The 25,176-nt window shown below is 45.7% G+C and overlaps 1 protein-coding gene across 4 annotated transcripts in view; it reads left to right on the top strand.

Annotated features, from left to right (window-relative positions):
* The window catches only part of fahd2a (fumarylacetoacetate hydrolase domain containing 2A), a 45,308-nt gene extending 20,469 nt beyond the window's left edge, over positions 1-24,839 (top strand). Inside the window, exons 5-9 of one of the 4 annotated variants that reach the window (XM_038785169.1) lie at positions 82-181; positions 10,821-10,929; positions 14,450-14,537; positions 15,912-15,998; positions 24,573-24,839. In XM_038785169.1, coding sequence (XP_038641097.1) covers positions 82-181; positions 10,821-10,929; positions 14,450-14,537; positions 15,912-15,974 — 360 coding nt within the window. In that variant the 3' untranslated portion in view covers positions 15,975-15,998; positions 24,573-24,839. Of the gene's footprint in view, positions 1-81; positions 245-10,820; positions 10,930-14,449; positions 14,538-15,911; positions 15,999-24,572 lie in introns of all 4 variants that reach the window. The other 3 variants (XM_038785166.1, XM_038785167.1, XM_038785165.1) reach the window with 3 other exon arrangements.
* The last annotated feature ends 337 nt before the right edge of the window (positions 24,840-25,176 follow it).

Below are 25,176 nucleotides of genomic sequence, written 5' to 3'. Positions count from 1 at the left end.
TCGGTGACAGGATATTCAGACAAAAATGAGCACTGTGAATTGAATATTGGGCTGGAAATAAATGCCATACTCTGTTCACAGAAAGAAGAAGCTATGGACTATGTGGCTGGATTTACCATCGCAAATGATATCAGTGCGCGTGACTGGCAGATGAAGCGAAATGGCAAGCAGTGGCTCTTGGGTAAAACGTTTGACACATTCTGTCCTTTGGGACCAGCTATAGTCACAAGAGATGCTCTCTCAGGTACTCACAGATCACTGTATCTGGAACCATACAGTATGGACCATTGCATAAAAACAGTTGTCTGATATACCATATCATCCCTATGTTTGGTGACCTACATTGGCATTCTGTCCCAAAATACCTTGACTAGAATTCTCATTCTCATTTCCAAACCTCCCCATGGCTCTTTTTATATTTCTCTATAACTTCTTCCTGCCCAACAACTATCCAAGTTCTCAGCATTCCTCAATCTCTGGTCGTCTTTTAATTTCTGTCCCCTGAAGAATCGTATCAGTGAGCCATCAATCATCTGTACTACTTTATTTTCAAATGATTTTTAAAATATATGAGAGCCTCTGATATATTTTCTGTTGTTTCTTGAAGCATGGTCAGATACAGGGCAGGATTCTCCGGTCGATGATGCAGAAATCATGTTCGGCGATCGGCCAGAGAATACCCGTTTCCGACGAAATCGGGGGGGGGGGGGGCGCTGCTTTCACGTTCCGCCCCCTCCAAAGTGGCATACTAACCGACAACCTCAGGACGTTGCCTGAGGCCCACCCCCCGATGCTCTTTCCCCGACCGGCTGAGTTCCCGACAGTGTGGGTATCTCATGGTCTTACCAGTCGGAAACACAGTCGGGGGAGGGCCGATCCGCGGGCATGGTGACTATGGCAGGGGCTGGGGGCACTGATGGGGGATGGTCCGGGGCCAAAGGGGGGGCACTTTGGAGACCGTGTCCACATGTGGCCGGCGCCATGTTGCACAGCATGCGGCTGCAGGCCTCTGCCATCCGCGTGCACGGTCATGGACCCGGTAATTTTACGGGCCTTATCGGCAGCTAAAGCCGGGTGCTCTACGCCACCTTCCTGCTAGCCCGCAGCCAAACAGAGGATTGATGACCATTTTGTATTGAATTTTTGGAAATAAAAGGCCACCTTTCCCACGCCAGCGTCAAGACATAGCCTGAGAAACAGAGAATCCAGGCTCAGTCTATCCAGGCCTAGCATTTCCCCAATTTCTTAATTATCTCCCATTTGATTTTTGATGCTGTGATGGATTTTTTCATATTTTCTTTAGTTGTCATTATTCACTGTCAGGAAACAATGGCAGATTTCAATGTTTATATTTGTGGGTATTAGAAATAAGGCATTGCTTTAACTAAATTTTATTTCTGTGGTTCTGTATTTGAAAGGGTTAATGACTCCAGTTTGGTTTCATATGCCTGTATGGTAATAAGATTTGATGACCTTAAAGCAAACCGAGTTTAAAGGAAAACCTAGGTTTTTGCTTAGCAACCAGGGGCAACCTTAACTCAGAAAGGCGAGAGAGAGAGAGACACCATCCCAAAAGAGTCCAGGAACCAGGGAGTCTGGGACAAAAGACTATCTTGGGAAGACAGTAATATTTTAGTACAGCCTGTGCAGCATCAGCGTTCTGTCAGCATGACTGGGTACCTGAGAGACTGTGTTGAAGTTTGAATGCACATGCCAATTCACGGCAGTGGAATACTGAAAGGAGAGACTGAAATCCTGAAAGTGGATCTTTGGTGCAGGTATCTGAGAGGAAGTGTTGTTTCGGAGAAGATTCTTAGGAGTGTTTTCTTTGAGTGGAGTCTGGAAGCTGAAGTTCCAGTCAGACCAATTGACTTAGTGTGACAATCAAATCAATTTTGATGAGAAATCCAAAGATGAGCAGCACGGTAGCAAGCATAAATGCTTCACAGCTCCAGGGTCCCAGGTTCGGTTCCCGGCTGGGTCACTGTCTGTGCGTGGGTTTCCTCCGGGTGCTCCGGTTTCCTCCCAGAGTCCAAAGATGTGCGGGTTAGGTGGATTGGCTATGCTAAATTGCCCTTAGTGTTCTAAAAAAATAAGGTTAATGGGGGGATGGGGGGGGGGGGGTTGTTGGGTTACTGGTATAGGGTGGATACGTTGACTTGAGTGGGGTGATCATTGCTCGGCACAACATTGAGGGCCGAAGGGCCTGTTCTGTGCTGTACTGTTCTATGTTCTATGTTGGGCTGGACTCTATAGTTTGGAGACTATGTCCCAAACTGCGTGGGAACCGTGCCAGAAACCGTTCCCCGTTTTGCTGGTGGCTTGCAGAAAGGCAGCGTAGAGCACCCGGCTCTAGCTGTCGAAACGGCCTGGAGAATTGCTGGGTCCATGGCCGCACATGCGCACGGCGGTGGCTTGCAGGCTCACACGCCCCCAGTGCCGAATATGTCCACCACTGCTCGCGGATTGGCGTTCCCCACCTGTGGTGGCGCTGGACTGAGTCCGCAGCCACCACGTCGAGTTCCCGACGTGTGAGACCACACATGTTCCACGCCGTCGGGAACTCGGCCGGCTGTAGGCGGAGCATGGGGGCCAAAGATACATGGTGCGTTAGAAGGAGCGGAGCATCGCGGAAGCGGTGCCGCCCCCGGTTCTTATGTCGAGAATTTGGATTCTCCAGCCTGTCGCCAACTGGAGAATCCAGCCTGTTGTTTCAGGGGGGCATCTACCACATCTTTCCAGAGTGTGCTGTGTCTGACCACATATCGTCTGTTGGTTTATATGTATACTTACTGACAACAGTAGAGTACAAGATATTTTTCTCTCGTGTTATCCTTAAAAATCTGCGCACATGTGTAGTGGGAATGAAGGAGCAGTGTATTATCGTTCATCTTTTTGTTTAATACATGTTTAGTTCTTTAGTTAAAAGTTAATTGGCAGAAACTGATGACAGAGGCAATTGTGGACTGAATTCCCACATCAGTGGATGGAGAGAAGGACTAGAAGTGCTCGTAAAGGCAGAAACAGAAAGACAGAGAAGGCTTGAGCTGAAGCTGCAGCAGGAGACAGCATGGCGGAGGACCGGACCTCTGGTTTTTTGACCCAGCGGTCAACGAAGCAGCTGATGCAAGTTATTCAGGAAGGCTTTGCTAAGCAGAAACGGGACTGCTTGGACTGGATAAAAGAACACAGTGGTGCAGTGGGTTAGCCCTGCAACCTCACGGCGCCGAGGTCCCAGGTTCGATCCCGGCTCTGGGTCACTGTCCGTGTGGAGTTTGCACATGGAGGTGGACAGGGCTCACAGAGCACTCGCAAGGAAGCCGCGAATGGGAGACCCCCCCGCCCGAGGGCAGTGGTGGTGAGATTCCACAGGTACTTGGATAAGGAGTGCATTTTACAGTGGGCCAAGCAAATACGTGAGTGTGGAGGTGGCCAGGAGAAGAGCAGGCTTCAACCAGATTAGGTCGATCCTTTTTAAGAAAAAGGTGAAGCTCGGACTGTTGTATCTGGCCCATCTCTGGATCACGCACGAGGAACAGCACTTTTATTTTGAGTCGCCTGCACAAAAAGGAAAGGACTGGTGGTGGACTGAGAACATTTGAACTTTGCTGCAACGTTCTTGTTTTTTTTTTTGATTTTTCTGTTCTTTTAAAAAAATAAGTTTCTCGTTTTGTGGAAGCTGTTTGTAATGCCTTTTGCATTGATTTGGGACCAGCGGTAGATCTGAGCGAGTTAAGGTTTTCATTTGCACTGTTGGGGATGGAGGTGTGCTTGTTTAGATCTTGGTGTTTTCCTGTCGGGAAGTTGTGTGGGGATTGTTTGATGTTGGCGTATGTTTGAATGAACGGGGGGGGGAAGAATAGGTGGGAGACTATCCGGCGCCAGGGATGGCAGCCACCAAGTTAGCTGGGCGGGCTAGCTCACAGAAGCGCAGTGGGGGGTGTGTGCATAAGTTTGGTTTATTAAAAGGGTTGGGTGTTGTTAGTAGGGGGGCGTAAATGTTCTGCTGACGAGTGAGGGACTTGGGCTCAGGGACAGTGAGGAGGTTGGGGGCGGAGGCTGCCTGGGGGTGGACCGATGGAGGCACTGAGCATGAGCTGGAGGCAGGCCCAAATAAAGGGGATGGCTGATCGGCGATGGGGGGGGGGGGGGGGGGGGGCAGCAATGAGCCCCCCAACTTGGCTGATCACCTGGAATGTTCGAGGGTTAAATGGGCCAGTCAAGAGGGCAAGTGTGTTCACGCATCTTAGGGGACTGAAGGCTGACCGTATTTTTTTTAAAAGAACAGAAAAATCAAAAAAAAAACAAGAACGTTGCAGCAAAGTTCAAATGTTCTCAGTCCACCACCAGTCCTTTCCTGGTACTGTTGCAGGAGACGCACCTTCGAGTAACTGACCAGATTAGACTGAGGAAAGGCTAGGTCAGTCAAGTCTTTCACTCGGGACTAGACTCAAAGACTAGAGGAGATTCTGATCAATAAGCACGTGGTATCTGAAGCGGGTAGAATAGTCTCCGATGTGGGAGGTCGGTACATTCTGGTCAGTGGGAAACTGGAGGGGGTGCAGGTGGCATTAGTAAATGTGCATGCGCCAAATTAGGATGATGTGGAGTTTATAAAGAGGATTGCTGGGGAAGATACCAGACCTGGACTCGCACAGGTTGGTCATGGGAGGGGTCATCAACACAGTTATTGACCCTGGCTTGGATAGGTCAAGCTCGAAAACGGGTAGGGTGCCAACAATGACAAAGGAACTAAAAGGGTTCATGGAGCAGATTGGGGGAGGTGGATCCATGGAAATTTGGGCAGCCGAGGGTGAAGGAGTTCTGCTTCTACTCACACATGCAGAAAGTGTACTCCCGGATTTATTTCTTTATTTTGAGCAGGGCCTTACTGGCAGGGGTGATGGACACGAGTACCCGGCGATCACAATCTCAGACCATGCTCCGCACTGGGTTGACCTGCAGGTTAGTAAAGACAGTAGCCAGCGCCCGCAATGGAGGTTAGATGTGGGACTTTTGGCTGACGAAGGGGTGTGCAAGCGGCTGAGGAAATGTATTCATAACTACCTGCAGGTCAATGACACGGGGGAAATTTCAGCAGCGGTGGTCTGGGAAGCACTGACGGCAGTGGTCAGACGGGAGCTGATCTCGATATGGGCACATAGGGAGAAGGTGGACAGGGCAGAGACAGACCGACTGGTAAAGGAGATGCTACAGATCGATAGGAGGTATGCGGAGACCCCAGAGTGAGGGCTTTTAAGGGATCGGCAGAGGCTACAGGCGGCGTTCAGCTTGTTAACCACAGGGAAGGTGGTGGAACAGCTGAGAAAGGCGAGCGGGCGCGATAAATGAGCATGGAGAGAAGGCCAGCAGAATGCTTGCACAGCAGCTCAGAAAGAGAGAGGCAGCGAGGGAGATGATGAAAGTAAATGACGGAGATGGGAACCTGGGGCGGCATTCTCCGACCCCCCCACCAGGTCGGAGAATCGCCCGGGGCCGGCGTCAATCCCGCCCCCGCCGTGTCCCGAATTCTCCGCCACCCGAGATTCGGCGGGGGCGGGAATTGCGCCGTGCCGGTCCCCCCGCGGCGATTCTCCGGCCCGCGATGAGCTGAAGTCCCGCCGCTGACAAGCCTCACCCGCCGGCGGAAATCAAAACATCTACCTGACCAGCGGCGCGGGCGGGCATCGTGGTCCTGGGGACAATCTGACCCCAGGGGCCCACCAATCGGTGGGCGGGCCTGTGCCGTGGGGGCACTCTTTTTCTTCCGCCTTCGCCATGGTCTTCACCATGGCGGAGGCGGAAGAGACCCCCTCCCCTGCGCATGAGCCGGGATGACGTTAGCAGCCACTGACACTCCGGCACATGTGCAGACTTACGCCTGCAGGCGAAGTCCTTTCGGCCCCGGCTGGCGTGGTGCCAAAGGCCGTTCCAGCCAGCCGGCGAGCGCCAACCACTCCGCCGCGGTCCTAGCCCCTCAATGTGAGGGCTTGGCCCCTAAAGGTGTGGAGACGTCCGCACCTTTGGGGCGGCCCGACGCCGGAGTGGTTCATGCCACACCCAACACACCGGGACCCCCTGCCCTGCCGGGTAGGGGAGAATCCCGGCCCTGGTTGGAGATTCAGCAGGGATGAATAAGGCGTTTAGGGATTTCTACAGTAGGCTGTGCAGGTCGGAACCCCCTCCGGGGCCGATGGGGATGAGGCACTTCTTGGAGGGGCTGAATTTCCCAAAGGTGGACGGGGAGCTGGTAGAAGGGTTGGGGGCCCCGATCGGGTTGGAAGAGAGTGGAGGATCTGAAGGCCATGCAGTCGGGTAAAGCCCCGGGGCTGGACGGGTACCCGGTGGAATTTTATAAAAAGTTCTCTGGGATATTGTGGCCTGTGTTGATGAGGATGTTCAATGAGGCAAGGGAAAGAGGGGTGCTGCCCCCAATGATGTCACAGGCCACGATTTCACTGATTCTGAAGCGGGACAAGAACCCAGTGCTGTGTGGGTCCTACAGGCCGATATCCCTGTTGAATGTGGATGCCAAATTGCTGGCCAAAAGTCTGTCCTCCAGGATTGAGGATTGTGTTCCGGACGTTATTGGGAGGACCAGTCGGGGTTTGTTAAGGGTAGGCAGTTTGTGGCCAATGTAAGAAGGTTGTTAAACGTGATCATGATGCCCCCGGAAGGTAGGGAAGTGGAGGTAGTGATCACAATGGATGCAGAAAAGGCTTTTGATCGGGTAGAATGGGATTGTCTGTGGAAGGTACTGGGACGGTTCGGATTTGGGCGGGTCTTTATTGACTGGGTCAGGTTGCTGTATCAGGCTCCTTTGGCAAGCGTACGGACGAATAAGACAACATTGGGCTATTTTAGACTGCACCGGAGGATGAGACCGGTGTAGCCACCTGGGGTGGCCACGTCCCGATTCCAAAATGGATACTCGCAAAGAGTACAGGGAAAAATGGACAGCACTAGAAAAACAAACAGGTCCAAGGTTTCCTGTGGATTGGAACTTGCAGAACCCAGACAGAACTGAAACTACAAGCCATTAGCATAGTAATGAGCTATCTCCGGGGACAAAAAGAAACATTGAAACAATCGTTACCAGGACAGACTTCCCGGTGCCAGTGGAAGCTAAATCAAAGGCACGCCAACGGTTACCTAGAGCCCGCCCAACGATCAGGGAACGACCCCGTTTATTGGAGAGAATCGATACAAACGATTGGGACATGGTCCAATTAATTGGGACCAAGTCCGGGGTCCGCCCAGAAGTGCACGAAACCCTGGGGGCTATAAAACAGAGTCCCTAAGGTCAGTTCGCTCGCTTGAGAACTCTTACTTTCTCTATCTTCACCTTGGCATTTGGCTCTGTGACGAGAGGCCCGCCAAGCACCAGCCAACTAAGTCTAAGGTCAACGCACGCTACGAGATAGGCGCCCCTAGCAATTATTCTATACCAGTTCGAAGCCAGCAGTATCAGAACCGGACAACGGCCATTGTTCCTCTGACTGAATGGGCTACTCGAAGCTGTATAGGCTTTTAGTAGTAGTAGTTTAGCGAGTAGAGTTTATGCATGAGTAATAATTGACTGTGTGTGTGCAAATAAATGTGCATTGATTTCAAACTTACGAACTGGTGTATTGAGTCATTGATCAGTATTCGGCTTTGAACCCTGTGGTGGTATCAGAAAGATACCTGGCGACTCTTGAGCAAAGGTACTTAAAACAGAGCAAATTAAGGAAAGCATAACGAGCAACACAGGGATGCCCCATCGCCCCACTCTTGTTCGCGCTAGCTATAGAGCCGTTGGCAATTGCTCTGAGAGACTCAAGGATCTGGTCCAGTTGGGCGGCGGGGGGGGGGGGGGGGGGGGGGTGGTGGAGCAGAGTCGCGCTGTATGCAGGCGACCTGGTTCTGTATGTATCGGACTGCAAATATGTCACTTTTCCCCATATTTAGCTGATATCCCCGAAAACCAGACGACCTGGTTCTGTATGTATCGGACCAAATATAAGGGATGGAAGAAATCATGAGGATTGTAGGGGAATTTGGCCGGTTTTCGGGGTATAAGCTAAATATGGGGAAAAGTGAGATATTTGCAGTCCAGGCGAGGGGACAGGATGCGCGATTGGGGGAGCTGCCATTTAGATTAGTACGGGGAAGCTTTAGGTCCCTAGGCATTCAAGTGGCGCAGGAATGGGACCGGTTGCATAAATTAGATCTGGCCCGACTAGTAGACCAAGTGAAGGACGATTTTCAGAGATGGGACGCGCTCCCGCTGCCACTAGCTGGGAGAGTGCAGAAGGTGAAGATGACGGTCCTCCCGAAATTCCTGTTTGTATTTCAGTGTCTCCCCATCTTTATTCCGCGGTCCTTTTTTAAACGGGTCAACAAAGTGATCATTAGCTTCATTTGGACGAGCAAGACCCCACGAGTAAGGAAGGTAATGCTTGAGCGGAGTCGGGGAGAGGGCGGGCTGGCGCTGCCAAATTTTAGTAACTATTACTGGGCGGCAAAGATAGCTTTTATCAGAAAGTGGGTGGTGGGGTTGGCATGGGAGCGTATGGAGGCAGCTTCATGCAAGGGCACCAGTTTGGGGGCATTGGTAACTGCGCCTCTGCCGCTCCCGCCGGCACGGTACTCCACCAGCCCCATGGTGGTGGCGACCCTGAGAGTCTGGGGGCAATGGAGGAGACATATGGGAGCAGAGGGAGCATTGGTCTGGTCCCCAATCTGTAATAATCACCGGTTTGCCCTGGGAAGTATGGATGGGGGTTCCGGAAATGGCAGAGAGCAGGGATTGAGACGATGGGGTATATGTTTATCGAGGGTAGCTTTCCAAGTATGAGGGCGCTGGAGGAGAAATTTGGGTGGCGAGGGGAAACAAATTCAGGTATCTGCAGGTGCGGGACTTGCAACGTAAACAGGTGTCAACCTTCCCGCTCCTACCGTTAAGGAGCATTCAGGACAGGGTAGGAGAAGGGAGCATCTCTGACATTTACAAGGAACCTATGGGATCAAAGGAGACGCAGACTAAGGAGCTGAAGTGCAAGTGGGAGGAGGAGCTGGGAGGAGAGATAGAGGATTGTCTATGGGCAGACGCGCTGAGTAGAGTCAACGCGTCCGCAACATGTGCCAGGCTCAGCTGATACAATTCAAGGTCGTTCATCGGACTCACATGACAGTGGCCCGGATGAGCAGATTCTTTGGGGTGGAAGGTAGGTGTGTAAAATGTACGGGAGGACCAGCGAATCATGTCCACATGTTCTGGACATGTTCGAAGCTTCGGGGATTTTGGCAGGGGTTTGCAGATGTCATGTCCACGGTGTTAAAAACAAGGGTTGCACTGAATCCAGAGATGGCGATTTTCGGGGTGTCAGAAGACCCGTGAATCCAGGAGGAGAGAGGCAGACGTTGTGGCCTTTGCTTCCCTGGTAGCCCGGAGACGGATACTATTAGCTTGGAGGGACTCAAAACCCCTGAAGTCGGAGACCTGGCTATCGGACATGGCTAGCTTTCTCTGTTTGGAGAAAATCAAGTTTGCCTTGAGAGGGTCACTGTTAGGGTTCGCCCGGAGGTGGCAACAGTTTGTCGACTTCTTCGCGGAAAATTAATAGTCAGCAGAAGGGGGGGGGGGGTTAGTTTAGCTTAGAGTAGGGGGTTAATAAAGGTGGGACCTGAAAGGGGGGGGGGGGTGTGACGGCTTTTGCACTATGTTTATAGTTTCATGTACATTGTTTATTTTGTTATTATAATACCAAAAATACCTCAATAAAATGTTTATTAAAAAACGAAGTTAATTGGCAGTCCTGCAACTCTGTTCATTGACATATCTAAACAAAAAAATACAAGTTACAGTCTATAATGTTAGGGTTCTACTTGGAGACCTATCTGTCCAGTGGTGAGAATATGAAGCAAGGGTTAATAGCTAGAACAAGCCAGAATTAATGGGACAGATTAGTGGAAAATTACAAATAGGGGAGTTGTTATTGAATTCGTGAGCCGACTCATGACTGTAAGCCGAATAGCCTTGAGAAACAAGGAAGATGGCTGGATGACGGAATATGAAATGTGGGAGCCGCTTGCAATTATGGCTAACACCTGCTGTTTATGCTAAGACTGCTACATACTCATGTGCCAATAGATAACTTTAAAGTCTGTAAAATCATGTATCGAAACTATGGCAAAAACAAGTTTATGCTTTGTAATGGGGGCAAGCTCAAGTGAATGTAAGGGACAGCCCCTTAAAAATACATATAAAAAAAGGATGTTTTGAGCAATACTTTGGCACTCTCCGAGGTGGTTCTTTGGAATACCTAGAGGGCTGCCCCGATCGCAATAACGAATATTCTGAAGTACGGACGTGTTCGAGACCGTTTCTTCCGGATTGAGAGACAAGTGAATTAAAGACACATTCACAGTGGGAACATCAACTTTTGTTCAGGTTTTGCATGGTCTCATCCACTATGCTCCCCCATACTTCTCTTATCTGGTCCTGTTCTATTTCCATCACCAAAGTGATGTAATTGCCGTTTTGTTGTTGGGTAAGAGAGGTGTCCTGTAAACATGGTAAAACCTTTGTAACCTTTTCCCCCGGCACCTCTTATTGGTTTATTTGGGGTTGGTTGAAATCTCACATGATAATTCTATATCCCACAATCCCACTGATTGGCCCTAATGTCATCTGGATTATGTATCCTGTATTGTTAAGTAAAGGCCATGACAGCTTAAATTGTTCCTGCTTTGTTCTCTCCAACATTTGCTCATTCTCAGGTAAGAAAAAAAATTGTCTTTCATCTCCTGCTTCATTTTAAACCACTCTGTTACAGATCCTCACAACCTGGGGATTCGTTGCCGGGTAAATGAAGAAGTGATGCAGGACAGCAATACCAACCAGCTAATATTTAAAACAGAAGCACTTGTTACTTGGATGTCACAGTAAGTGTGATTGTATGATGTCCCTGTTTGCTGCTGTGAACTGTACACAAATTCATCTGATATTTAGCCTTCAACATCACAAGAATTAAAACAACATTGTACAGCACTTTTCAGGTGGAATATGGTAGACATCCAACGGGAGTTTTTAAAATGGTGATGCCATATTTATGTTTTATTCGCAAATTGATTTTCACTGGTACAGAATAGAACAACAGAATCCCTAAGAGGAATAATTTAGGGGAGAAACTAAAAGTTGCAGTCAGGAAGATTTTTTTAGGTGACTTTTGAAAGAAGAGTGAGGGGTCACACGGAGATAATTTTGGAAAACAGTTCCAGAGGAGCAAAGCAATAGACCACAGCCTCTATACCTGTCTTACAGCTCCAGTTATTCTCCACTATGAAACAGAGTTTTACAGGATTATAAAAGTAATACCGTAGTGACACAGTGGTTAGCACTCATGGTGCCAGGGACCCGGGTTCAATTCCAGCTTTGGGTAACTGTGTGGAGTTCGCACATTCTCCAGTGTCTGCGTGGATTTCCTCCAGATGCTCCACTTTCCTCCCAGTCGAAAGATGTACAGATTAGGTGATTTGGCCATTTTACAAATGCCCCTTAAGTGTCCAAAGATATGCAGATTCTGTGGGGTTAAGAGGATAGAGCGGGGGAGTGGGCCCAGGTAGGGTGCTCTTTCACAGGGTTAGTGTAGACTCAATGGGCAGAAAGTTTTCCTTCTGCACTGTAGAGAGTCTGTCGTTCTACTGTGTGCCAGTGAAAATCAATTTGCTAATAAAACATAAATATGGCATCACCATTGAAACAACTATGTACATGGATGTTTATTTGATGCTGTACTTTCTTCCTCAATCTTACGCCTGAAAAGATCATGCTTTCCCTGCCCTCGTTCTCACAGCAAGAGCAATGGGAGCATGACTTCCTTGTGTATACTTCTTTCCTGCCCTGTGGCAAAGAAAAACTATGTTCCTCTTCATCTACCCCCTCAACATTTAAGTCAGTAGTCACTGATCAAGACGAGTAAGAGATTTTGTGACAAGGGAGAGGGAAGGTCAGAGGCAACCAGACAGAACAAAGGTTAACATTCCCACTCCGCAAAGCAATAGTTTAAAGTTAAGAGACTTTCCCCAGTGATACCAGATAGACATGCAGTCGGGCAGCACGGTGGCACAGTGGTTAGCATTGCTGCCTCACGGCGCCAAGGTCCCAGGTTCGATCCCGGCTCTGGGTTACTGTCCGTGTGGAGTTTGCACATTCTCCCTGTGTTTATGTGGGTTTCACCCCCACAACCTAGATGTGTAGGGTAGGTGGATTGGCCACGCTAAATTGCCCCTTAATTGGAAAAAATGAATTGGGTACACTAAATTTATTGAAGAAAAAAAAAAGACATGCAGTCAAACCTGTGACTCGCACAAGATAATGACTTGGAACTAACTGCAACCGCATTATTAGCAACAGGGGCATGCAAAACATAGACCATGTTATGCAGAGGTACCACACTCTACCTCACCCAACCCTCAACACCCTGCAGCTGCAGCTGCAGTGCATCACTGCCAAGGGCCTGTTTATTTTGATGCTAGCCTCCATATCTGGTTATTCCAGCTATCTGTCATCTGACAATTCGGTTGCCAGCTGCAGGCAAAAGAGGCAGGATTATGATATTTGGGAGCTCTTTTGGTCTTCATCAAGATAGAATAGAATAAGTAGAGGTAGGAGTGGACTATTTGCTCCTTCCATCCTGTAATAACATCACAGTTGATCTGATCATTGTCTCAACTCCACTTTCCTGCCTGTCCCCTGTAACCCTCAACTCCATTGCAGATCAAAACTCTAACTCAGCGTTGAATATATTTAGTGACCCAGGCTCCCTGGAATAGAGAATTCAGAAGATTAAGAGAATTCCATTTAAAACAGATGAAGAGGGAGACTGCTTATTTTGAAACCATGCAATTTCGAGATTCTCAAAAGTGGGAAACATCCTCTCAGTATCTACTCTGTCAAGCCCCCTCAGAACTTTAACTAATATAACCGCTCATTCTTCAAAATTACAATGAATACCAGCTGCACCTGCACATCTATTCCTCAAAAGACAACCCGTTTGACCCTCGTGAACTGTGTCCGCACTGCTTTTAATGTGTGATGTTGCCTCCTTATTGCCAGCATAGAGGATGTTGAGGAACAAGTGGAGAACATTCGGCTGGGGGAATGTTTGGATTTCGGATGGGAAAACGAAAACAATTTGTAGAACTGTGAGGAAAGGCTACTTTACCCCAGGAGTGATGGCTCTGACCAATAGGTTAAAACAACTTTCATTTCAACACAGAATTAACCACATTCCCATCATAGAAATAGTTTTACAATGAACAGATGAACAGTTCTGAACTTTATACTAGAAAAGAACAGCTAACAATTACCCCTGAACCACTGCTACTCAATTTCCCATTAAACAGCAAGAAAAGAAACATACAGCTCTCAATTTACTTCTGTGGACTTAGCGTCAGGCAGATCAGAATTCAACTCTCTCCAAAGCTTCCTCCAAAAACTGCCTCTCTAAAGCTTTTCAAGATGGCTCTCTACATACCTTGGCTCCAACTAGCAAAGACCTCATCTCCCCAAGAAGGCTGCAAAGCACATTAACTCCCCTGGGACCTTCCCAGTCAAACCACAGTCCATTAGTCCAGACTGAAAAACACATTCCTTTGTAAATTTCACCTTCAGGCTGCTAAAAGTATCCAGGCCCTCAAATTCATTTTTTTAAATCATGACCACTGCAGCCAAACATACTCTAACCCCAGGCTTTTAACCTTTAAATTGTCCAATACTTAGAATCCAATATTCTTAAACTCTTCCAGTCGTCATATATTACACATCATAAAAGTAACCAATTAACTGTGAAGTCCCTCAGAACATCACAGATATAAAAGGTAGTTTATTATAATTGATTTGAACAGTTCTGAGAGTTAGTTGTTCTTTCGTATGGCTGGGGGTGCAGTCATTGTTAAATGTTGAGGTTAACAGTTCATTCAAAGCTACCAGGATTCTCCCAGAAATGAATCACTCAGGAGCAGTGTTTTAATTTGTGGGTGATGGTCTAACTTGGATGGCCACAGTCACAATTTGATCAGTTGACTGCAAACATTACCAACCACAATTGATAAGTCACCCATCTGGCCAAGTCCCAGGTTTCAACCTTCCAGAGAAAATTGGAACAACCTGAACTTGTTCAGGACAGACCAAGGTAGAACATGAACAGTTCAACATCAGAGTAGGTAATCACAAGCATTTGAATTTTACCTTCAGGAATCGTTCCCAACACAAACTGAGCAGTAAAACAGATAGGAAAAAGTAATACTCATTATGAGTGCGTTTTGGTTTATGGTATTTGATTCATATTGCCACCTGACCACGATTAGCAGTGAGTGCAGAAAAGCCAATTACGCTGCATTGCTTTCTTTATTACCAGAACACCACTTCCACTTTCTACTTGCTGTGAATTAATTTCTTTAGGTTTGTGACCTTGTATCCTGGAGATGTTTTCTTAACTGGAACACCATCTGGAGTTGGAGTGTTCAGAAAACCACCTATATTCCTCAAAGTGAGTAGTGCTGATTCTTGACTCTTAATAATGAAATGACTTCACCAAGTTAGTCATTATGCATGAGGTGCTTTGAAATATTTGAGAGGTGCAGGGAAGCACAATAACAATGCGTCAAGCATGTCTCCACTTCAACACTAATAAAACATTTCTGTTCCATACTCAATGATAAGTAGATAATGTTCCACATTCAACTATCTCGTCCACATGACCAATAATCATTTAAGAGCTTTGAAGTTGAATGTTCGTGGTCTACTTGACAAATGGGAACAACGTGGCAGGGTATAATCCTATTAACATTTGATGTCGACGTGGGCACTTTCCAGCAAGTGTCTTTGGATCATGGTAAGATCCAAAATCCTGGCTGCGATTTGCCTTTCTTGCCAAGGTGAACTAATTATGCCAATTATTTTGTTCTCCTGGCCATTTTTTTTGTTGTAATGTGGCTAGTCAGAATAATGTGCAATTTCGAGAAGATGAGATCCCAGAAGCTCTATAATGGAGGGGGGGGAAATCATTGATAAAAGCAGCTGAAGATGGTTGGGTCAACAATACCTCTCAGGGGAACTCCTGCAAAGACTATTTAAAGACAGCAGCCCCAAAACCCCTTCCCCCACCACTCATCACATCCCCATCCCAGATGACTTGATACAAGGTGGACATTGAGAGAGGTGGCTAGCTGTCCACGTGGAGGGCAAGAGAGTCTGGATACATTAAACAAAAATCCACTTATAGTTCCAGGCGATGGATGCAAGTATGAAAACTAAAGTCTGAAGCAAAATAAATTCCACTAGGCAGAAACACAAGCAAGATCTAAGGTCAGCATACAGTTTGTAACAAAAAAGGTGTATGAACAGCACCTGTCATTCAGATGAACCCAGGAGTTTTGAAAAGTTGAGTGTAGGAACGGTGCGCTGAGCAAAGTTTCCATCATAAATTTAGAGAGAGGAATGGTACAGATGAGTCCTTTTGGAAAAACCTATTGATGAACCTAATAATTGACAAATGCACGGTGGTCGAACCATCAGTGGTCGCTTTGGAAAAGTGAGGCAAGTGACTGAAACAACAGTGACCAATCTTAAATGCCTCCGATAAGCACATTTGGAATAAATCCTCTCCTCGATTTATAGGATCTTGGTGTCGTTTATTTTATGAATGTGTGTAGATTGGAAATACTGACTGATAGATCAGTAAGGTGACTGACCCAAAATGTTCAAAATTATAAGGATCCTAACAGCATGTCAGTGAGCAAACCGGTCACTTTCCAATGTTTGTAATCCAAGTTATTTATATAGTTTTGTAATAGGCACAAACTCTTAAGTGTCACCAGAGTAAATGAATAAAAAGTGCTCATTTTCTTCGAATTCTTTACAGCATGGAGACACAGTGGAATGTGAAATAGATGAAATTGGAACCTTAAGAAACGTGATCATTTAGGGATTCAGACTGAATTCACAGAAGGTATCCAATTATTTCAATCGCAAATATTTGATTACCCGAAAGTGCTGGAGGGGTTGCGGGGTGTCTGGATGACGATAAAGTAGGGTTAAATAGCAGAGATCTATGTGGATATTGGGATACATGGGAGGAAATAGAGTTAGTGGACCATTTGTTTGAGGAGGCAGCAGTCTGATTCGCACGCAATCTGATCAGAAATGAAACATTCAGAGACACATGATTCAAAGGATTAATGATAAAGTAAGACCACCCAGCAGGTCCGTGTATGTAAATTAATGCGAGTTTATTGTAGCCATAGAAAACAGCCGCTATGATGACGTACACACAATAAATTCCCGTCGGGACTACCAGTCCCTGTCCGGGCTGGCTTTTACATAGTCCTGTGACGAGCTGAGCGGGCCTCCGCCCACTGGCGCAGGATTTTTCAAATCCATGGTCGCGACCCACGGGTGTGTCGCGGGCGGGTATTGAGAGGGTTGCGGAGCGATCGGTCGTGGCGCTCCCGATCGTGGGAGGAGTGCCTAACAGCCAGGACGGGCTTCTAGATTGAGAATGCCGGCAGCAGCACGGTGGCGCAGTGGGCTACCTCTGCAGCCACACAGTGCCGAGGTCCCAGGTTCGATCCCAGCTCTGGGTCACTGTCCGTGTGGAGTTTGCACATTCTCCCCGTGTTTTCATGGGTTTCGCCCCACAACCCAAAGATGTGCATGATAGGTGAATTGGCCACGCTAAATTGCCCCTTAATTGGAAAAAATTAACTGAGTATACTAAATTTATTTTTGCCTGCCTGCCAGCAGCCACAGCATTATGCCTTGTTCCATATGATTGGCACCCAGATTATCCAATGGTTTATTAACTTTCCTAAAGTCACATCCGACATAGACTTGTTCCGCTGACCAATAGGAGGAGCCAGGGGTGGTACGTCTGGTGTTGGGTCCGTTGGAACTCGGGGCCTGTGAAGGACACAGAGATGATTGTGTGAGGGATGTGAATGATGGGTTACAGTGCTGGCAGTCAGCACCAGTTCACTGGCTTCCACAAGTATTTCAATGCCTACGCCATCATAGGGAAAAGGAATTATATGATAGCTACATGAACAGGGATTGCAGCAATTTGCTTGTTCTTCAAATTGAGATTCAAGAAAAAGGCGCCAGCAGCAATCACAGAAAATAAATTATGTGTCGTTCTCCTTTGGGGTAGGGCAAGTGGAATTTAAGCACCAGCATGTGAAATCTGTGTGAATATTTATAACCTTTGCAATCATGTCACAATAATGTGTATTATAAGTTATCCGTCTTCACAAATACAACTCATGGGGCACCATGTGCTGCTTTAAAAAAAAAGAGAATACCGTCCAGAAGCATGCCCCCCCTCAGGCAGATACAGCAGTGCACAGACCATCAGTGGGGCTGAATGCCACCTCCTGACATGAGTGCGCTATCCCAATACCGTCTCATCCTAACATCAGTGCGCTGTTCTAGTATCGATCCTCCTGTCATCAGTGTGCTGTCCCAGGACCAAATTTCTTCTTTAAAATGGCAGAGTCTTCGCACCAGAAGCGGTGAGAGAGCAGGTCACGAGCCCAGCATGTGCACTGATGTCACGCGATCCGTGCTTTGGCTGCAAAATCCTGAAGGAGAAATTCGCCCATTTTGTAGCTGCCAGCAAGCAAGCAAAAGGACACTGAAGAACTGTAATAAGGAAGAGAGGGTCAGAGAAACAAACAGGCCAGGAACTCTCAACAGAATCTGTTGCAGAGAGCTTCCTCGGAGACTCCACTGTAGGACAAAGCAGTGCTGGTATGAGCTCCTCTAATGAACAACCCATTTAGAAAAAGCTGAAATCGGAAACAAAGCAGTGTAAAGATGATTTCTTGAAATATGACTTTATTGATTGTGCCAATGCAAATCAGGTTTCAATGCCCATGTGCGTTATGTGCAAGGAAGAATTGGAAAATGAAAGATTAAACATTCAAAACTTCAAAAGCATTTCAAGAAGAAGCATGGCGAGTTAGAGGTCAAACTTCTTGATTTTTTGCAAAGCATGCAGCGAAAACTTAAATCATCAGCTGAAGCCCTAAGCACAAATGTAACAATGAATGACAAAGCAAGTGAGATCTTGAAGACAAAGCAGTCTAAACTGTCACATTAAAGTTAAGCAAAACAGTCAGTCACGAAGTTCAGACAGCAATGGTCACAAAGGTTGGCCGGCGTGGGTTGTGAAGGATGGCCGGTTCTAAAATGGATCCCTGTGGGACTTGTGGGTAAGCTTGTATTCCACAAGTCCCACAGGGAGATCGATTAGGGTTTCCTCGTGGGCCTCGTGACAGAACATATAACAAAGTGCAGAAGGAGGCTATTCAGCCCATCAAATCTGCACCGACCCACTTAAGCCCTCACTTCCACACTATCCTTGTAACCCAATAACCCCATCTAACCTTCTTGGTCACTAAGGACAATTTATCATGGCCAATCCACCTAACCTGCATTGTCTTTGGACTGTGGGAGGAAACCGGAGCACCCGGAGGAAACCCACGCAGACACGGAGAGAACGTGCAGACTCCACAGACAGTGACCCAGCGGGGAATCAAACCTGGGACCCTGGCACTGTGAAGCCACAGAGCTATCCACTTGTGCTACGTAAATTAAATGCTAACGTTTTAATTAAACTTTTTTGTTACATTGGCAAACATAGAATTTACAGTACAGGAGGCCATTCTGCCCATCGAGTTTACACCAGCCCTTGAAAGTGCACCCTACTTAAGCCCACACCTCCATCCTCTCCCCGTAATCCAACCTAACCGCTGGACACTACGGGCAATTTAGCGTGGCCAATCCACCTGACTTCCACTTCTTTGGACAGTGGGAGGAAACCAGAGTACCTGGAGGAAACCGAAGAAGGCACTGCGAGAACGTGCAGACTCCGCACAGACAGTCAGCCAAGCCGGGAATCAAAACCACAACATTTCAAAAATACTTTGTTGGATGTGGACTTGGAACATTCTCAGGTCATGAGACAAAGTACAGAAATATAAACACTCTTTCAAACATTAATTGTTGAGTATTAAATGCGGAACTGTCTCCCACATTCTCAATTGTTCAGCTGAAGCTTAATTCTTACAAACTCAAAATTAGAGCTTCTCTATTATTGAACTCAAGAGCTTTATAGTTAGACAAGTACTTTACCTCGACACACATTTTAAGTGTGAGGGTTTACATATTTCTATTATCCATTTACTTTCGCTCAGGAAAGCTTAATTTTTCTATGTAACTTTATATCATCAGCAAACGTAGATGTGTTACTCTTAGTCACTTCATCCAAGTTATCAGTAGAGTTTGTAAATAACTGAGGCAACACTACTTATGGTACCCCACTATTCGCTAACTGCCAACATATGGATGTCCCATTTGGCCCAACTCTGCCTTTTATCTGTCAACCAAGCCTCTATCCATGCTAACATATTACCTCTTATCTCCATGCGCACGTAGCTTGCCTATTAACCTTTTGGGTGGCACTTTATCAAAAGCCATTTAAATCCCATGTATATTACATCTACTTGTTCTCTTTTATCCACCTTGCTAGTTACATCCTCAAAAATCTCCAACAGATTTGTAGAACAGGATTTAGCTTTGAAAACATTTATTGATTTGTTCTAAGTGTCATGGTACCAAGGAATTCTAAAAAATCACAACCAATGCATCCACCATCTCTTCAGCTTTGCAACCCTCATGTGCAGGCCTTTATCAGGCCCCGGGGATTGAAAACTAATACTAAGAATGTGTGCAATGCCTCTGCCATTTCCTCATTCCCATGATCGTTTCTCCTCTTTCTCATTCTGACTGACCAATGTGAAATTTAGCCACTCTCTTCCTTTTTATGTACTGAAAAAGTTTACAATCTGTTTTTATATTCCTCGGCAGTTCACTCCCAAATTCTATCAAGCATTTGGTTTCAAAAACACTCCCAACCCTTAGACTTGCTACTTTGTTTTTTTTTTGCAATATTGTAAGCCCCCCAACTTCCCAAGTGAATCACGGAAGTCTTTCTTGGTCAGTTTTTGTTTTTCCTTGCAATGAATTTTTGTTGGACACATGTTTCTTTGAATGTTTCCTGTTGTTCATTGACAGCCATACCTTTTAGTAATTTATCCAATTTACCATAGCCATTTCTCCCCTCATACCTGTAATTGGCTTTAACTTTAAGATTCTTGTTTGTGATGAGACAATGTCACTTCCAAATTTAACCTGGAATTCAATGGTACAAACAATCACTATTTAGCAGCTGATCTTTTACTACAACATTACTAATTAATCATTAAACAATACTAGATCTAACAAGTTGGTCCAAAAACATATTGGCCAAGAAACCCACAAATACATTACACAAACTCATATTGTCGACTACTCTTGCCAATTTGTTTGTCCCAGCCAAAATGAAAATTGAAGTCCCCCACAATGATTACATTGCCTTTCAAGGTCTTGATTTTTTATTTATTTCATGCGCAGCCAATGGGATAACTACTGAGTGGGGGGCTATACATTATTGCCACCAGTGTTTTGACTCATGCTATTTCCAATTTCTACCTGTATCAATTATACTTCATGATCTTCTGAGGTCATATCCATTTTTTTCTGAAGGCTTTATACCATCTTTTAATATCAACGCTACTCCTCCGCTTTTATGGCATTTCAGTTGTCTTTTTGAAATATTATGTAGCCTTGAATATTTATTTCCTAATCTTGATTACCTTGGAAACATGTCTCTGTAATGGTAACAAGATCTAAATAATTTGCCTTTGTTTGTGACACTAGTTCAACTATTTTATTGCAGGTGCATTCAGATAAAGAGTGTTTAATTATATTTTGTTTACTTCTATTCCTTGAAAGTGTTATTGCTGTTTGTACAACTTTTGTTCAACTCACTATCCCTTCCTGTTCCATTTTGCTAGTCTTTAGCAACATGGCTCTATTCCTGTGATGCCTCTATGTTTCTCTTGGGATTTCTCAATATCCCATCACCCAAACCCTCCCCGCCTAGGAGTTTAACTTTAGGACTGAGTTTAGGCAGGACCAAACAGTGATTTTTTAAAAAACTGCTCTATCCAAATACCAAAGAAATAAAACATTTTTAAAAATAAAATGACTGACAGTACTATGTGGGGAACCAAAACATCACTATCCAGTGGGTTTCAGTCACGGTTCATGATGAAACAAACTAACAGTCTCATTTGACAGTTGTATTAAGGGAGAAGCATGCATGTATGATGTATGCAACTGATGCAAGAACATAGTAAAATATCAACCAGTGACTTTTAACAACACTATTTTGGGAAGAAATGAAACATTTGCTGTCAATAGATTCGAACAATCACATGTTCCTGATTCTTCTTCCAGGGTTTAAAACTTTGCACTATGTTTGAGGAATATTAAGTTCATAGTTAAACCTTGAATTAATCTCACCTGTTTAGTCAGCAAGAAGATTTATCCCTTTTATTAATCAACTGCTTATGCTGAGATGCCAGCTACAATATGAACAAACCTGATTTGACTGTGGAAGTTGCTTTATCTCATGCTGTGAAAAATATTCAGCACATTTCAGCAATTCCTTTATTTATTTTGAGCAAGTGGCATCCCAGGTGTACTCTTGAAAGGCTTACAATGTCACATCAAAATTTCCAGAAGGCACAGAAAAGGGCATTAATTAATCTCAAAGCACAGGAAATGTAATAGAAATCTTGAATGTGAACTTGAATGTTGACTTATAGATACATCGCACATGTACTTAGACGTTACAGCAAGGCAGTGGGCAAATAGTGAGGGTTAGTTTTTGGAACCATTCTTGCTAATAATTTACACCCATGACTTGGATTCTGAAATCCAAAACAGATTGGCCTTTTGCAGATTATGCCTCATCAGGAGGCAATGGAATCAGAGGACACAAAATGACTTGTACATAGCGATGAATGTTAATGCAAGCAAGATTAAAGTGCTGCATATAAGCAAGAAAAAGGGCGTCATCATTCTCTTCACCAGCTGTCCCTCAATGTGAGGATGACGTCTACTCAGGGTTGCAAATTTCTTCCATGGGACTTCATGTGACTGAACAAGCAGATTTCCAACCCACAGAGACATGGTGGTATGCTGAGTTCAGGATTTTCTCTCTTTTCTTTCCTGTGTCACCACTCTGGTTTATCATTAAGATGTTTGTACTCAAAGCATGCAGTTTGATAGACAGCCGTCACCATTTTGAATGATTGGTGGCAAAATCCTCCCAGTTATTAATATAAATGCAGCCAAGCATTTTCCTTTCCCTACCTGGGCATGAATTGACCATTTGAAAGATGAAGAAGCAGGACCTGGCAAGGTCTTATCGGCTATCTGAACATAATGTCCAGACCATCATATTTTACTTTTCACTTTCCAAGCTTTAATGCTTGTTAAACTGGCTTCGAGAAGGACACCAGAGTTTGTTCGATGGTCATCTCAATCCAGAGATAACAGCAGAAGCACTGCTGTTTGAATTTCGCGAGTGATGAGACCATCAATTCACAAGACACGTGATTGGAAGTGAACAGTGGTTTTAACAGTCTTACAACTGAGCCTGCCTGCGACGAGATGAACAAGCAGCAGGCTCACGACTGCAGGAGGAGCCATGGGCGGAGCCAAGGGTGGAGCCCAGTACAAACTCCTCATCTCCCCCTATGGGCAGTCCCGCACAATGGCTGGTATACAGAGCCCACAAGGACACAGTACATATGATACAACACAGTGTGAATTACTAGGTTTATAATTCACCACATTCACCCATTCACCACATCAGTCCGGCAGGGGTGATGGGTCTAAAAGCTGAGCCGGTCCGACGACCGAGTCGTCCTTTGGGATCGGCGAAGTACCGGGGTTGCAGCCTCTTCTGGTGGCTGGGTGGTGACGGCCGGTGAGGGTACAATAGTGGACTCCGGGGGTAATTTGGTCCGAGCTTCGTACCCGACTGGTTCGACGGGGAGCGCCGGAAACTCATAGGTGCGGGGGCGCGGAGCACGGGCAGTGAACCTGTAGGTGCGGGGGCACAGAGGGTTGTGCGGGGTGTAGTGTGAGGGGTACCTCGGCGGTAGTGGTGATGGGATTAGATCCTGCAGGCGCCAGGTCCTGGAGGGAAACAGTGGCCTTGAAACATCTGAGCCAGTGTAGAAAGATTTATTTCGCCTCTGCAGCCTGCGGGTCGAGTTCTAGTCGGTCAGGTTTGAGGGCTGATTCCATAGTCGTTTTCTTCAAGTTTCCTGCGACGAGACGAACTGGCAGCAGGCTCACGACTGCAGAGCTTTATACTTCCGGTTACTGGGAGGAGCCATGGGCGGAGCCCAATACAAACTCCTCATCTCCCCCTATGGGCAGAGCCGCGCAACTGCTCGTCTTCAGAGCCCACAAGGACACGATACATATGATACAACACAGTGTGAATTACTAGGTTTATAATTCACCACAGCGAGCATGCAAATTAATGGGTCGCCGTGCCATAGTCCAGGTGTCACTGCAGTGCAGGAGTGTGGTGACGGCAACTGCTACTGCACAGTAGGAAATTTGGTAGCTTGTCAAACACTCACTCGCTGCCAGAATTTATATAAAGCTGAGCTGACGCAGTTGATCCAGTGATGGATCTCATCATTGGTGGTCTTTTCAGAGAGGTGGCTGACAAGGTATGGAAGTGCTCATTGTATTGCAGGGTCTTTTGTTCAACACCTATGGGAGGTGGAATAATTGACAAACCAGATCTGGTTTTATTTCTGAGTTCTGTTTTGGCAACACTCAAGGTCAGGCTGAATCTCTCATATGCAGAATGAAAGCGATCCAGAGTGGCTTGCAAATCTGGTACAGTGTACAACTGTATGTCTATGATGGTCAGATTAGTTTAGGCACAAAGGTGACTGAAGATAAATTTTCCATCCAGGTGGCATTTAATATTATCAGAGGGGAGTTGATCTGTTGTGGAAATACTTGCAACACCAGTTTTAACTGAAAAGCCACTGTGAAGAAGAAAATATTTCTGTTGTATTCTGTGAAGCAGGATTGTGGGAGCTGTGTGTGCACGTGTGACAAATTTAAAGAAATTTAAGACAGTTGGGCTGCAAGAATTGAGAACATCAAAGGGGCTAGATGCAAAAGCAGGCATTTGAGGTGGAGAAGACCGAAGTTAGAGATGCTAGAGGTGAACATAACACGGTTAGAAATTTGCAAGAGATTTGGATTTTTAGCTGTTAAACTTTCAACGGGAACCAACAGGTTTTACAACTTATGGTCAAAAGTAAACTTGGGAAAGGTTATTCAGTTTTATTTGACCCAAGAGTGAGGACAATAGCGAACATGAAAGATCTTCATATTTTGAAGACAGTTACGTGTGGAGAAATGTTGCAAACAATGCTTTTAAAGATGAAGGAGAAAACATCTGAGGAAATGTTGGAAACTGAGTTAACGATGGGGCCATGTAAGACTCTGCAGTGTGCTTTACTCTGCAGAATAGTGTGAAAAGCAAAGTGAACAATTTCCAGCAACGCATAAAAGTACCTATTGTTTTCAAAAACAGGTTTTTGAACAAAATAATCCTCTTCAGGGCAACGAGAGAGAGAAAAACATATCAAGTTCACTGCAACAAAAGTGGGTGCCTTGTGATAAATTTACTGTAATTTTTATAGATTAAATATGTATCGGGACTGTTGCCCAAAATTTTAACTGTATAAATGTAATCTTGTGCATTTAAGTTTTAAAATTTCCAAAAGTGTTACTGTAATTTCTGACTCCAGATTTCAGCATATGTAAATTATTGTAATAAAACAAAAATTGAAAATCATTCTGATAGCTTTCCAAGTTCCGTTTGGGATTTGTTTAACACAGCACACAGCATCTGCCACATCATAACAACACTGTCAGGAAAATATAAACAATATGGTGGCTATCACACAGCCTTGCTTGACCCCTGTCCGGATTTTGAAGTTGTCTGTTCAGATCTCCCACTAAAGGTAGTTGCAGTCATAGCACCTTTCAGCCGTTTCTTTAACATATGATTTTTTTTTTGAGTGCAATGCACACATCTTTGGATCAGGTCAGTGAATGCAATTAGGAGTTTCTGGTGTTTTTCTCAACATTTTTCCTGGATTTGTCTGGCAACAGAAACCATGTCAAAGGATTCT

Source organism: Scyliorhinus canicula, chromosome 26 (assembly GCF_902713615.1).
Source record: "Scyliorhinus canicula chromosome 26, sScyCan1.1, whole genome shotgun sequence".
NCBI classification, from domain to species: domain Eukaryota; kingdom Metazoa; phylum Chordata; class Chondrichthyes; order Carcharhiniformes; family Scyliorhinidae; genus Scyliorhinus; species Scyliorhinus canicula.
Note: the sequence above shows the minus strand (reverse complement) of the source record. Positions and strands in the feature narration are given on the sequence as shown.